This window comes from Aulonocara stuartgranti (assembly GCF_965226115.1).
Source record: "Aulonocara stuartgranti genome assembly, chromosome: 17".
NCBI classification, from domain to species: domain Eukaryota; kingdom Metazoa; phylum Chordata; class Actinopteri; order Cichliformes; family Cichlidae; genus Aulonocara; species Aulonocara stuartgranti.
In genome coordinates, this window is record NC_138953.1 from 1116584 (window position 1) to 1132185 (window position 15602).

The following is a 15602-nucleotide window of genomic DNA, read 5'->3' on the forward strand; positions in this document are numbered from 1 at the left end:
TGGCTCAGCCCGTTAGTGAAAGGAACTCTTAATGCTTCAGCAAATCAAGACACTCTAGACAATTTCATGCTCTCAACTTTGTGGGAACAGTTGGGGATGTCGCCGTCCTGTTGGAACATGGATAAGGGAGTTTGGTGTGGAAGAACCTGACTGGCCTACACAGATCCTGACCTCGACCCCAAAAAAGCACCCTTAGGATGAATTGGAGTGGAGACTGGGAGCCAGGCCTCGTCCAGCATCACTGTGTCTGAGTTCACGAATGCGCTTCTGGAACACGATGCTCATAACCACCGTATGGATTAAGAATCGAACGTCGCTTGAGTTCATATACGTGTGAAGGCAGCATAATGTAAAATACTAGACTGGTGGCATCATGCGCTGCGTTGTGTTTTTGTTTTTAAAAAAAGCTTTGAGGCGTAATACTCAACCTTCAGTGTCATTTGGTTTCACACGTGTTTGATAGACCTGATGCTGAGTCGGGTGTGGTCCAAGCATTCGTGCAGTGAGTTGAACTCATCAGTTTGCTCTCCATCATGTCCTTATAGTACCGAGAACAGGAAGCCATCCGCCTTTGCCTGAAGCACTTCCGACAGCATAACTACACAGAGGCCTTCGAGTCGCTGCAGAAGAAGACTCGAATAGCTCTGGAGCACCCCATGCTAACCCACCTGCACGACCGACTGGTGCTGCAAGGAGACTTTGATGCCTGTGAGGAGCTGATAGACAAAGCTGTGAGAGGTATGCAGCCATAGTGTTTGTTCTGACTGAGAGAAATGCTCATGGGATTACGCTTGTTTTCTTTCTCATATTTGATTCATGTGTCCTCTTGCTAGACGGCTTGTTTAACCAGTACATCAGCCAGCAGGAGTACAAGCCCAGGTGGAGTCAGATCATCCCCAAATGCAACAAAGGTACAAGCGCCCAAGAAATCAACCACGACGAAATGAACAGTGAGCCCATCTTTCCAGTGGGAAATGTTCCCGCTTATCACACATTTCAATACATGCTGACAACTTTGCCACCTGTCTAAAGCAGCGCTGTCTTTCTTGTCTGTTTGCTGCCCCGCCCATCCCTTCGCTCCACCCCATTTTGCCTGATCCACGCCTCACCTCTCTGCTTCGTCGTCTGTCCCCCCCACGCTCACACTCCATCTTTGTCTTTTCCATCCTCTTTTCTCTTTGCAGGTGACGGTGACGACAACAGGCCGGGGATGAGGGGAGGACATCAAATGGTCATTGACGTCCAAACTGGTGAGACTCACACAGCGCACTGTTATGACTTGGCTATGACTCACGTCCACCTATGCACACTGAGCTCGCAAAGCTCTGCTGCCGTTTAATCAAATGAACCCTCCACAGTTCCCCCACCTCGAACGTTCTCCTTCCAACCAAACCGTTCTATTTGTAAAAACACATTAATCTCGGCTTTTGTTTCGACAGACGCACCGCTGCTTTTTAATGAATTAATTTATTTTAACCCTTGGATCTGACAACATTGTTGGCAGTGTACTTCCCTGCTGGCTGCCAGGAAAAACAGAAGCCTGCATTGTTAGTGTGTGTATGTGAGACTGAGTGATGCAGTGTCTGCAGCTCGTGTATGAGCTGGGAGAAGGCAGCATCTCTGCTCTGCATCAGGCAGCACACACTGACCTCTGTGTCCCACCACAGGAGTCGTGGTGCAGGACTTCCCAGTGATTTCTCTGTCCGGTGCCTGATATCGTTTACATTCTCGTAATTAGTGTTATTTTATTTTATTTAGAATTTCTTGTCAGTTTGTTTTATTTATTTAAACACAAGGAAGGACCAGTTAAGCTATGGCGTCACAGCCCCTGATCTGAGTCCCTTTACTGGCTGTTGGGATTTGTACTGTACATTCTGGTTATGATGAACCGCTCTCTATTTGAACACACAGCTTATCTGGTAAATGTTTACGGCATGAGAGGGACAAAGGGACAGAACACTTGGTTATCCAGGGTTTTCCTGAGGTTTCTGGATGATATGCAGCATTTGTTGTGGTTGTGTGGGAGGCTGCACTGATTGTGTTTCAGTAAAGCCTGTTGGTTTGGACATTTTGTTGTCATTACAACAATTTACATGAAACAATACAAACACAAAGAAAAACTCTGGAAGACCTTTTAGAAAGCTTGCACAAGACAACAGTTTAAAAAATGACAGTCTGGCTGCTTGGAGGCAAAATACAAAGAATGCAGTAGATTTAACATTTAACAGTACACTTACAAAGTTGATGAATATATTTTACTCAGTAATTTAACAATAAACTTATACCATATAAAATTATATTTCTATCACATGAACCTCGAGTCCTTTCAGACAGTTGCCACATGGTGGGAGTTATTATAGCGTGACACGTGGAAAGCTGCAGTTAATAGTAGGGCTGTGCGATATGACCAAAATCTCATCTCCCGATATCAGACATCTGTCGTCCGATAACGATATAAATCACAAACATGTAACATTTTCTGTAAATTCTGTGAATCTCAGGTAGGTGAAGTGTTTCCTGCTGGGCGTCGTGTAGCTGAGTCGAGTGTTTTAACTGATACATGAAACGATACATTTTTAGACATAAGTTGTAACGGCGCCGTTTTCTTTGTGAGTATTTATTACACGGCGTGCTGCGGGGAGAAGCCTGTTCTAACGTTTGAGTCTAAGGTTTATTTTTTTAGCACCTGGCGGCTCTTTTTTACTTCTCATCCGTAAATAATCTGCTCTTTCACGTGATTCCGTTTATTTTGAAAAGTCTCAACAGGATCTTGAGCTTTATTGTGAAAGGTTTATGTGGAACATAAACAAGCGGACACGTGATGGTTTTACCGTCGTTGTTGCTAACGACAACGCATAAAAACAGGCGCTTGTCCGTCTGTAGTGTGGTTATATTAAATATAAGAGAAAGAGAGAACTTTAAGAACTTAATATAACCACTACAGTGACATCAGAACCATGAACAAATATTACTGTAAACAGTTTATTTTGCGACACCATGAAACAAATGACAGCGTAAAATGAAACGATAGATGTTTTTATATCGTCATCCGATATATATCGTTACATCGAACAGCCCTAGTTAATAATGTGATTAACAAAATACAAACTAACACCTGAAACATGTCAGCGGAAACCAGTTTGTCTTATGTTGAGCTGAGGATGTCAGCAGCTCTCAGCTCCCACGCCAGCTGGTCGAAGTTTGCATTGCAAACATAAGATAAGATAAGATAAGATAAGATAAGATAAGATAACCTTTATTAGTCCCACACGTGGGAAATTTGTTTTGTCACAGCAGGAAGTGGACAGTGCAAAAGTTATGAGGCAAAAATTAGAATACAATAAGAATAAATACAGTACACAGCTGTACAGAATAGAATACAATAATATACTATATACAGTAGAATAAAATAAAATAAATATACAATAAGATAAAAATAGAATACAAATACAAATACTATATACAACTGAGTAAAAATACAACGATGCCAGAAAGGATTATTGCACTTAGTATTATTGCACATGTGTGGATGTGTGTGTTTGTTCAGTTAAAGTCTTTGTTGTGGAGTCTGACAGCAGTGGGGAGGAAAGACCTGCGAAATCTCTCCGTCCCACACCGTGGGTGCCGCAGTCTCCCACTGAAGGAGCTGCTCAGTGCTGTCACAGTCTGCTGCATGGGGTGGGAGACGTTGTCCATCAGGGATGACAGCTTAGCCGCCGTTCTCCTGTCACTCACCACCTCCACTGGGTCCAGAGGGCATCCTAGAACAGAGCTGGCCCTTCGGATCACCCTGTTCAGTCTCTTCCTGTCCCCAGCAGAGATGCTGCCGCCCCAGCAGACCACGACATAAAAGATAGCAGAAGCCACAACAGAGTCATAGAAGGTCTTCAGGAGTGGGCCCTCCACTCCAAACGACCTGAGTCTCCGCAGCAGGTACATCCTGCTCTGCCCTTTCCTGTAGAGGGCGTCTGAGTTATGAGTCCAGTCCAGTCTATTGTTCAGATGAACACCAAGGTACCTGTAGCTGTCCACAGCCTCAATGTCCATACCCTGGATGTTCAATGGTTGCAGTGGAGAATGCTTGTGCCTGCGGAAGTCTACCACCAGTTCCTTGGTTTTACTGGCATTGATCTGGAGGTAGTTCAGCTGGCACCAGTCCACAAAGTCTTGTGTCAGTTCTCTGTACTTCTTGTCGTCCCCATCAGTGATGAGGCCGACTATTGCAGAGTCATCAGAGAACTTCTGCAGGAAGCACTGGGTGGAATTGTGGGAGAAGTCTGCAGTGTAGATGGTGAAGAGGAACGGAGCCAGAACCGTTCCCTGTGGGGCCCCCGTACTGCAGACGACCCTGTCCGACACACAGCCCTGAGTCCTCACATACTGTGGTCGGTCGGTGAGGTAGTCCAGGATCCAGGTAGTGAGGTGATGGTCCACTCCAGAGTTCACCAGCTTGTCCTTTAGAACCGAGGGAAGAATAGTGTTGAAGGCACTGGAGAAATCAAAGAACATGATTCTCACAGTGCTTCCAGCGGTCTCCAGGTGAGAGAGGGAACGATGTAGGAGGTGAATGACGGTGCCATGGTGCCAACCAAACTAAACCAATCATACTCATGTCATGCTAGCTGCCTTCATCTGACAAGACCTGCAGTCAGCAAAAAGATGGACTGACAGGAAGGCACGGAGGCTGTTTTTGCAGAAATGTTGATTTGCTCTGTAGTTTTAGCTCGGCCTCTAGATGATGATACAAAATAACATTTTTGTTATGGACTTTCAAATGTTGCTTTATGGCAGAATTATTAATTATTGGATATAATTACATATATTTGCCTCATTCCAAGTGCTCATTTGCAGCCGTTTCCAGGCTTATGTACACTCGGTCATATACATCATATACTGCCACAGATGCTGATATGCTTAAAAAGAACTTGAATAGGGGATTTCCACTTTGTATGAAGCAAGCACATCATGATCTCATGGTGAAACCAGTGTTTTATAAACACCCTGCTCATATATTCCTTTTCTTTCCCGTCACCTTTTGTTATGTTTTTGCTTAATCGCCCTTCTGGCACAAAACGGGCTTTTTAACAAAGCTGTTGCTTCACGAGCGTCATATTTACCTCCACACAGTGTGTCACTTCAAAGGGGGAATGTGATCTGAAAGCACTTTAAATCCCAAATTCCTGCTAATTGAATTGAACTAATTGAACCCCCACCACCATGTGTTATTGATAAAACGTAGTTCTGAACAGAGACTTGTGATGGTGGGTGCTGTGAACTGCAACATAATATCTTTTCTGATTTCATGTACAATAAGAAAACAGATGCTTATTTAACCTCCTAGGACCATCCACATATGTGGACGTCACATTTTGGGACGTCTAGACCAAAATACTTAATTTCTCTCTACAAGGGCCTGATATCCACTTACAAGGACATCATGCTGCCACTGTTCTATCAAAATTTGAAACAAATGTCCTCATATGTGGATCTCATTTTTCTCAGAAACAAAAATTAGGTAAAAATCTGGTGATGCTTTGTTTTTACATTCTTTAGGTCCCAATCAGCCCAAATAGCAAAGACACGTTCAAAATGCTGAAAGAGTTCAGGTCGTAGGAGGTTAAGGGAAAAACAACAACCTTGTTTGCAGGAGCATGGTTACAAAAGGCTCAGTGCTGGTCATTTCTAACCCACAGAGACGGTGTACCTGTTTGGAGGCTGGGATGGGACGCAGGATTTGGCAGACTTCTGGGCCTACAGTGTGCAGGAGAACCAGTGGGCCTGCATCTCCAGAGACACAGAGAAAGAGGTGATCAAACACTCACCAGTGTCTTCTGATTGTTTTTGACTAGAAAAGAAAAATCACTGTCTGTGCATGTTAGACACACGTGTAAGCATGTCTCCTGTGTAACAGAGTGGTCCGAGTGCTCGCTCATGCCACAAGATGTGCATCGACTCACAGCGGCGACAGATCTACACGCTGGGCCGCTACCTGGACTCCAGTGTCAGGAACAGCAAGTCGCTGAAGAGCGATTTTTACCGCTATGACATAGACGCCAACACCTGGACGCTACTAAGCGAGGATACGTCGGCCGACGGAGGGCCAAAGTTGGTGTTTGACCACCAGGTAGCTGCAAAGGCAAAACGATCTCTTACACTCCACTTTCCCTCCATATTCAACATCCTTTGTCCCGTCCATTCACCGTTCTTCCTCTGTAGATGTCCTAAACCTTTAAGCCGTCCTCCTCCTCCTCTGTCTGCAGATAACTCGACCTGACCTGTCCCTCTGAGTTAATCATTATCAGTCCTGTTCCTTCCTGTCACTTCCAAAAACAAAAATCTTCAACTGTGTCACCTCCAGCTGCTTTTTGTTAGTGCCTCCGTCTCCAAAGCAAACATCATAACAGGTCTCACCATCATCTTGGGCACCTTCCCTTTGACTCTTGCTGCTAACCTTCTGTCACACATCAGACCTGACACTCAGCTCCACTCACCCCCGTCAGTTGCTTAGTTGACTCCAGTTCTTTAAATACGTGTACTCACTGCATCTTCCTCGTGTTTGTCCATTGTGTCCGAACACTGTCGGACACAACAGGGGCCTCCACTCCTGAACCAACAGGAGGTGAGATGGAGGGGCTGTGTGTAGTCTGAACCTGGCTTAAGTTTAACAGCTCAAGGAGAAGCCTTACCTTAGCTGATTAGTAATTGCAAATCTTTAGTTTTAGCTCTAAATGTCTTTAATTTTTGTTCACACATTTTTAAACATTTCCAACCTTCATGTACGTGGAGTAAAAGTATGTTTGCACTAGGTGTTCACCCCGTGACGTATAAATAAATACAACTCTTGTATTCGGTGCATCGTTTCCTTGCGTACGAGACAAAAGGATTCAAAAATGTTTTCATCAAACCTGCACATAAATAAAGACCACAGGGGGAAAGGGTAGGTGCACCTTGTGTAGTTTCCTTGTGTATGTCAGATAAAGGAAAGTGGCACAGCTAATGTTAAATATACATTGGTTTCATTTCACTGCTGCGTTGGTTTGAAAGGGCTTAGTCTTGCTGCCACTTTTAGCTCCAGCAGAAGTCAACTTGAGTCCTGGCTAAGCCCAAGCTGAAAAACACGAGCAGCTCTTTGTGGTCATACTCTGTAGCTGCTGCTGGCGTTCATGTTTGTTTGATCGACAAAGCTGTGACGCACACGTGACCTCACAGCAACAGTGGAGACTTGTCTGTGCTGTGCTCTCCTCACTCTTTGAGAGGCAGCGTTTAGATGCTGCAGCTTAACTATTTTTAACATCATCCAAAAGCAGCTCTAAGATGTCACCTTAGGGTTGGGGTGAAACTAAGGCAGATGTTTGTCACTTTGGACCAGGGCTGTTGCTGGCGACCAAGAAACGTTCAGGCATCAAGTTAAACTTGAAAACCAAGAGCATTTTAAACCATTTTCCACATTCTTGCTGCTTCACAGCGCAGCACCTCACATCCTGCATTATCAACAGCACATGTTCTACTAAAATATGATATGAAAGTGTGTTACTACAGAAGAGCTTAACTTATTATTAAAATATACCAAATATAGATCTGAATCCATCCATTTGCTCCCACTTATTTTGAAGTTGGATCTTGGGTGCAGCAGGAAGCCCAGACTTCCCTCTGGGCCCTCCTCCTCCTGGGAAACATCGCCTAGGCCAGTCGATAGGTGTAATCTCTCCAGCGTCTCCTCCCAGTAGGACGTGCTGGGCCTGAACGCCTTACCCAGGAGTTGACAGCCTTAGCTGTCTCCTCCTGATGTGGAGGAGTAGCACTAATAGAGAGCCCATCTCATTCTGATGGTGTTAACAAAAATATCAGCCTATTAACGGATTAGTTTTTTTAAACAACGATGCGCCATCTGGTGGCAGATGTCTGCATAACATTTAGGACAATAATTGACCAGCATTGGGCATCAAATTTAAATTTCAACAGTTAGTTAAACGACTCGTAAGAACAGCAACGAGCAATCGAGTAGTCGTGTAGTCGCACACATCCCCACTTTGGACATTTGTTAGGCAGAATGATTTTAAAGCTGAGTCGTGTCCAAGAAAACACAAGGCAGTTAAAAAGCTTCAACTCAAAAAAACAAATGGAGAAAATGTAATGAAGGAAGCTTTGATTTAATCTGAAGCATTTAAATCAAAGTAAATTAGTTTCAGCTCAGAGATGCATTTTTATTAACAGTGACAAACTGCTCTTCCTGCAGATGTGCATGGACTCTGAGAAGCACATGATCTACACGTTTGGCGGTCGGATCCTGACGTGTAATGGAAGCGTGGATGACAGCCGGACGTCGGAGCCGCAGTTCAGCGGCCTGTACGCCTACCACTGCCAACTGGGGACGTGGAGCCTCCTGCGGGAGGACTCGTGCAACGCTGGCCCAGAGGATGTTCAGTCCCGTATCGGGCACTGCATGCTCTTCCACACTGTGAGTGCGTCATTGGATCTATTTCTGAGGACAATCCCGTCAGCGACTGACTTTAATGTCGGCCATTATTTCTGTTTCTTCGCCAGAGGAACCGCTGCCTCTACGTGTTTGGTGGTCAGAGGTCAAAGACGTACCTCAATGATTTCTTCAGTTACGATGTGGATGGAGATCACGTAGAAATCATATCTGATGGCACCAAGAAAGACTCTGGGATGGGTAAGAACATCTCATATTGGATGGTGAGGTCCACTGGTTTATAGAGCTGCACACAGGGAGAGACGACACAGATTAAGCTATCAGTAACAACAAATACAGGTGGCCTGTAATCATCGTAGCGTATTTTCAGACCTCATCAGTTTTTTACACTGCCGGGTTTCAAAAGTGGTGATTTAGATTTTAGTGGTGTCCCTCATCAGTCACCGAGTGTCAGCTCGACTCGGTTCACTTGAACAGCGTAGCTGGTACCAGGTATTATACTGAGAAACCCTGAAAACCAAGTTGAGCCGAGGAACCGTTGGAAAAGGAGCATTCGCTGTTTTCTATTAGAGGAATCACAGATCCTGTATTCAGGGCAGTGCTCTACTTTAAGCGTATATTAAGGGTTTGTCCCGACCCTGAAAACGAGGCGCTACTGAACACATCCCTGGAAACAAATATCACCCTTTTATTAAACTAGCTCGCTAGCTTCAGTTCTGAAACGTATTGATAAATTCATACTAAAAACCTACAGCTTTGTTTGAGAGCACTCCTCTCGTGGTAGATATTCATTTGCACGTTTGTGGTAGCTGCCTCGTAGTCTTCTGGGCTCTGTTTGACTCAGCTACATTAACAATATGATAAAATGATCGAGGCTAATAGATTCTGTGAGCTATCAGAACAGAGATGACGATTGTCTGGTTAAGGAGCTCCTCCACTCTTCAGACACTTCCTGCCAGATCGACTAAAATGTCTGCTACAGTCTCAGCTTCACCTCAAAGCCAGTATAAATAGACCTTGTCTACCCACCACTTACCTCTGTCTTACCCTGCTGGAGCTATCATCAAATCTGTATGATTTGATGAAAAATGTGAGCAGGAAAGAACCGAAAGGATTTGATTATGAAGCCAAACACGTCTCATGTTGATGTGAGCTCAGCACTGAAACGCCAGCTTGTCCTGTTGTGCTGACTGGTAACTGTCGACTATAACAGATGTAGTTTGCAGGGTGAAGCTAACACATTCGGTTCTTGAAGTTGTTGGAGGTTTTTTGTTTGTTTGGTTGGGGGTTTTTTTGAGGGCGGTGCAGGCAGGTCGTGTTGGTTTGTGTGTTTGCTGATGTTTGTTGAGCTGATAGAAACTTTGCATTTACGATGACCTGACAAACAGAAAACGTCACTCCCTTCATGCACGCTCCTCTTCGGTATCGCCAACTAGATGCTGAACTGCAGTCACAACATCTGCACATCTGCACTTCTTCCAGTGTTGTGCCAAAACTCCAAACCGGCCGACCCCTGACTGCGACTCTTCATCTGTGTTTGTGTGACATCCGCTGCTGATTCGTACCTGAACACACCTGCCTTTCATAAGGCCCAGTGACCTGAAAGAAGTCCAGTCAAAAGCCAAAGTATACGAGCCTGTTTAAGGAGTACAAAGTACAGATATGTGTTTAAAAATTTAAGGAACAAAGGTATAAATAACTTATATTATTACTACTCATTGACCCAGTATTGGCTCCCCTCACAAAGCTTTACAGTCTGTTGCTCTGTCGGAAATACCATTAATAATTCATTAAACACACATTTGTTGAGTCGATCAGTTGAATTTCACACATTTAAATGGTAATTTTCCAGAAATGAAATCAGCACCACAGCATCTCATCCTGAGTCAGCTGAGTGCTGCGCTGTCAGCAGCTTATTTCATGCTCTGCCCATCGTGTGGACGATTCAGGGAGGGAAAAGCAGCCGTGCTGACAGTGGAGTCATGTTGCTGCTGTGAGCTGAGCTGTGGCTACTGTTTCTACTGGACATTTGCGCTGCATTAGATTGACCTGCCAGCGTCATAACGTGTGAACGTTTTGTTATAGCTGACCCAGAACTCCGCATTTGTGGTTTTAATTGAATTCCTGATTTTATGAAATGGCGCAGTATGAAGATGTAAACGATGTGTGCTTCAGGCCTGCAGGCAGACTCGAGCTCCTCGTTAGGATTTCATATCATAACCGTGCACAGTTCCTCCTGTGCTTCGCTCTAATCATTGATCTGCAGAGACCCCGCCCCCGTGCTGTTTTAACCTGGCTCGATCCTTTAGCCCGCTGTAATCGTAGAAGATCAACCGTGTGTGTTGGGATGTCTGATCACACCGAGCTGCATTTGCATGCTGTTCATTGTTTCTTTCTGTGTCAGTCCTTGTTGCCATGGTGCTCGTTGCTATGTTATCGAGTAGTTTTCTTTGATGGCCCCTAACGCTGCCGCTTTCTTTCATTTTGTGGAGACAGAAGTTTTGCTATTATCAGCTTGAAACCCTGACCTGATTTAGCTAAATCAGACCTGCAGGTAAATGTGTTTGTCTTTGACCGTCTGTTTGCTCCGCTTGTGTATGCAGTGCCGATGACGGGCTTCACCCAGAGAGCCACCATCGACCCTGAACTCAACGAGATCCATGTCCTGTCTGGCCTCAGTAAAGACAAGGACAAACGCGAGGAAAATGTGCGCAACTCCTTCTGGATCTACGACATCGCCCGCAACAACTGGTAGGAGACGGAGAGATAAACACTCGCTTCGTCCTACTAAAAACTTCCTCTGATCATAACCACAACAACACTCACAGGAAGTACTTTCACACACCAGCTCTTTGTAGCCAAGATGTTCACCACAACACACAGCAGAGCATGCATGCAAACACTACTCGCATGCGCTTCGCACTCAACATTTCTATACAAATGTCACCACTGCAGAGTATTTCACGACCTCTCCACACACAGCGCTGGTAATCCCTGAGAGGTGTGTGTGTGTGTGTGTGTGCGTGTGTGTGTGTGTGTGTGTGTGTGTGTGTGAGAACAGGCTGCAGGCCTCCGTGTTCCTGAACATTGAGTTCAGTAAATGTTCTTGTACTCTGTGTCCAGTGAAATCCTTCAGTGAGACACCTGCAGCATCGTGTGAGCGGCTCCCATCTCTTTGAGACAGCCAACTTTTAAACGTTGGGGCGTAAACATTTTTCTTAACTCGATCAAATGGTTGTTTGAGGTTTCACACTTGGCTTTATGATTCAGGTTTAGGTTGGAGTTGTGGGTTAATGTGACTGGAAGGACTTGGAAATGCAGTATTGTCAGTAATGCTTCTCACAAATGTGTGTTTGTGCTGTAACAAACAGTTGTTCCCGAGGGCTTCAGGAAGTGTTGTGTATCTTTACCGCTGATGTAAGTTGTGTGTGTGCTCCTGCTCAGGTCTTGTGTGTATAAGAACGATCAGGCAGTGAAAGAAAACCCAAGCAAGGCTCTGCAGGAGGAGGAGCCATGTCCACGCTTTGCTCACCAGCTGGTCTACGATGAGATGCACAAAGTAATGTACACTGTATTACACAAACACAGCCCAGCTCCCACTGCCCGTTCACACATCTGGCAACACGAAGCGCTTGCGTAGAATTTCAGTGCTTGCAAAGTTGAAATGTTTACAGTGAAAAAACAAAAATTCAGTTAATGATGCTTTAAACTGTTTGTAGGTCGTCCCCTTTTCCTTAATAAAGAAGGAGAATCACTATGAACAAACAACTATGTCACTTGCAGAATTTAGATTTGCGCAGCTTGACTGAAGTCCAGCATTTTTCCCTTTGACATTCTGACCGATGTTAACCTAACAACAAGTCTGACCTTTTTTTATTTTAAGTGCTTCAAACTGTATTGTAAAAGTGAGACTTCCTGTGTAAACAGACAGCAGGTAAATGTGAAGGAAGTGTGGATTAACAGTGGAGTGGAACGAAGCCTAGTACAGGCCTGGTTCGTTTGCATCGGGCCTACAGCTCGATCAGATCAACACGTATTTTAGAAGCTAAATTCAGATGAGAGCGGTGTGTTTTATTCATACGGCAGACACCAACAGGCGGATTTATCTTGTGCACATATCTAAAACATACTAAAGAGTGAATGATAAATGTATCTTATCCTTGTTTGTGTGTGTGCAGGTGCATTACTTGTTTGGGGGAAACCCCGGGAAGTCTTGTTCTCCTAAGATGCGCCTGGATGACTTTTGGTCCCTCAAACTGTGTCGGCCCTCCAAGGAATACCTGCTCCGCCACTGCAGATACCTCATCAGAAAATACAGGTCTGTGCCTTTAAAAGCTACCAGCAGCCAGCAGTGTAGTCTATACCCTGAACCCTTTACCTTGGAGCAGTAATGCTCAGTAAGTATTCCACCTCTAAAGTGAACCGTTTATCAAGTTTAACGTGGAATCTTCTGGATTTCTCTCACGATCTAAATGATTTTATTATTGAGATTCTTCTTCTACTTTCATATTATTTCTTACTTCACATATAAGCTGTTTCTCACTCCCAGCCGGCTGCAGCAGAGAGCTGCCTCTTCATGAGCCCAGCACTCCTGGGGGCTTCTTCTTGTTAAAGAGTTTTTTTTTCTTCCCACTGTGACCAACGGGATAAACTAACAATAAATATGATTTTTTTTTTAAATTGCTTCATTTATAGTTATAAAGTTATAAATTGGGGCAGCTTTTGTGACTGTGGTGACATGATTTGCATACGTAAAGTTAAAAAGAGTAAGTGTAACTGTAGCAGTAGCAATGCAGAGGTGCAGATCTGTGTGAGAAGGGATGAGTACTTCCTGTCTAGCACCTTTGGGAATCTAGCATGCACTTAGTTGCTTTGCTTCTGTTGCCATCAAGTTGCCAGTAGCTGTAACTGCAGCCTCCTCTGTTGGTATTCATGCCATCACTGTGTGTTGGTTTCACAGGTTTGAAGAAAAGGCCCAGTCAGAGCCACTGAGTGCACTGAAGTATCTCCAGAACGACCTGTCTCTCACTGTAGACCACACAGACCCGGATGAGACCAAAGAGGTACAAGATTTCCCTTAAACGTCTACGTTTGTATACAATCCAGTCTTTTAATGCATTCATATATGTGCATATAATAAAACTGAGAATATTAAGTAGTGCTGTCAAAATTAACGTGTTAATATTAATCCGCCATCACGGGCAACAGGATTACAATTTTAACACACCTGGAGTGCAGAGCGACTCAGAATCCCTGCAATGTTTCTATAAAGGCATTTCGGGCAGTTTGTCCAAGTAGAGTCAGCTGCGCACATGCGCACGGGGCAGCTGGTGTGTAGTGACGGCCAGCTGCACCAATCAACTCGATGTGGAAGATGATAAACGCGCTTCGGCCCTCTCCGTGGGAAATTTAGCATTAAAAAAATAAGAAGGAACAGTCGACCCACATAAGGTATTTTGCACGTTGTGCAAGAAGGAATTCTGTTTTCACCGAAGCGCTTCCAGCTTAAAATATCACATTGACTCGAAGCACACGTTAGCCAGGATGCTGCTAGCACTTTGGCTAACGCCTCACCCAGCTTGGACACTCGCGGAGCATCGGGGCCTCAGGAAGTCGACCTCGGACACATCGACTGACGCCACGCGGAACAAACTGCAGACCTGTTAACATCACTGAGAACCTTTACACAGCTTTGGTTCCTCGTTCAAGCACGTGAAGCCTCCCCAAGACAGACAGAGAGAGGATACATGTTTACAGAGTTTTTACATGAATGTTCAACATGTTAAGTGCGATGTTTGCCCTTTTTTCTCGAGTCTGTTTGCTCATGCAAAATGAAACGTGATTAATATAGAATAAAAATAAATGATGTTTAATCATTAATCCAAATTAATCCACAGTTCCCCTGTGATCAGTCTGCATAAACATTTTAATAGTTTGACAGCACTAATATATATATTAGTGTATACTTCCCTATTAGTATCTTGTAACTGCATAAATGTCAGTTACAAGCTTAAATATAAAGTTGAAAAAATGTAATTACAGCCAGGCTATTGATCAAGTAATTGCGATTAATCGCGATTAATCACGATCTATTGACAGCACTGCTTTAAACACTTGCTGGTTTGTGAGTAATGCAGGCGTTAAGCCTCTGCTGCAGTTGGTAGGTTGAGTCTGTGTAGACAGACGTGAGCTCAGGTGTATCCTGCCCTCATCTGCATTCAGACCGGCGCAGCACCTGCTGCAGCAGGACTCTGATCAGTGCGTTTGTTTGTTCGTTGCTGTTGAACGTTAAAGTGACTCAGACGTTTGTTCTGTGTGCTTCAGTTCCAGCTGCTGCCCTCGGCGCTCTTCAAGTCCAGCTCTGACTTCATCCCTCTTGGTAAGAACCTGTTCAGAGTTCATAAAAGCTCACGCTCTGCACACATGGGAACCATCAGGTTTATAGTCTTTATAAAAGTGTGACAGAAACTGCAAGTGGAGAGGTTTTCAGAGTAAAAGTTGCACTTAATGAAACAAGTTGGTTGCAACGCTGAGGCACAACTTTTACTTTGAAGGCAAATGGTCTTCGTTTCACAGTTCCACTCCTGCGCAGAGTGCCAGTGTTTGTAGAAAAGACTCTGCCAACCAGTAGGGGTTAGGCATTTTTCCCTAGAGACGGGTGGTTACCATGGGATGGGACCATGGGTCACTGACTGGTTTACAGTGAGACTGAAGCTTTACCAGCGACTGCCATCCACCTCCAGCAGCCACTCAGTCTGTTGGATAATAATCTTTCTTTTCCCCTCGTTATTCCCGTGTCTCTGGAGAATGATTCATTGATTGTCACATGTCCCAAATGCTGGACAAGTTAATGTCACATGGTCACCAGTCATGTGTCTGCAAAACCTCAGTATTTCACTTCAGGCAGCACTTTTGTTCAGGTTGATGAAGGTGCAGGATTATCAGATATCTGTACAGCCTGTCTTCACTGCACACTGACTAAAACCAGCTTGTGACAAACGTCATCAAGAAGGTGCTGAAATGATATTTTATTGCTTCCTGTCTGTGTTTCACAAACTACATCACATAAACAAAAGAGGGCTGATGTAAAGCCATATATGTGTCTACATGATTACTTTGAGAGGTTGTGTGCTGAGGCCTGATTCTGTGCATTGAGTCTACACAGATG

The 15602-nt window shown here is 44.5% G+C and overlaps 1 protein-coding gene across 2 annotated transcripts in view; it reads left to right on the forward strand.

The window, feature by feature from the left end:
* The window catches only part of mkln1 (muskelin 1, intracellular mediator containing kelch motifs), a 29249-nt gene that overhangs the window by 9329 nt on the left and 4318 nt on the right, over nt 1-15602 (forward strand). The window contains exons 8-19 of one of the 2 annotated variants that reach the window (XM_082511613.1): nt 546-738; nt 834-950; nt 1185-1250; nt 5694-5806; nt 5912-6124; nt 8237-8458; nt 8545-8674; nt 11038-11185; nt 11879-11993; nt 12613-12752; nt 13395-13497; nt 14759-14813. In XM_082511613.1, coding sequence (XP_082367739.1) covers nt 546-738; nt 834-950; nt 1185-1250; nt 5694-5806; nt 5912-6124; nt 8237-8458; nt 8545-8674; nt 11038-11185; nt 11879-11993; nt 12613-12752; nt 13395-13497; nt 14759-14813 — 1615 coding nt within the window. The remainder of the gene's footprint in view (nt 1-545; nt 739-833; nt 951-1184; nt 1251-5693; nt 5807-5911; nt 6125-8236; nt 8459-8544; nt 8675-11037; nt 11186-11878; nt 11994-12612; nt 12753-13394; nt 13498-14758; nt 14814-15602) is intronic. The other variant, XM_082511612.1, reaches the window with a different exon arrangement.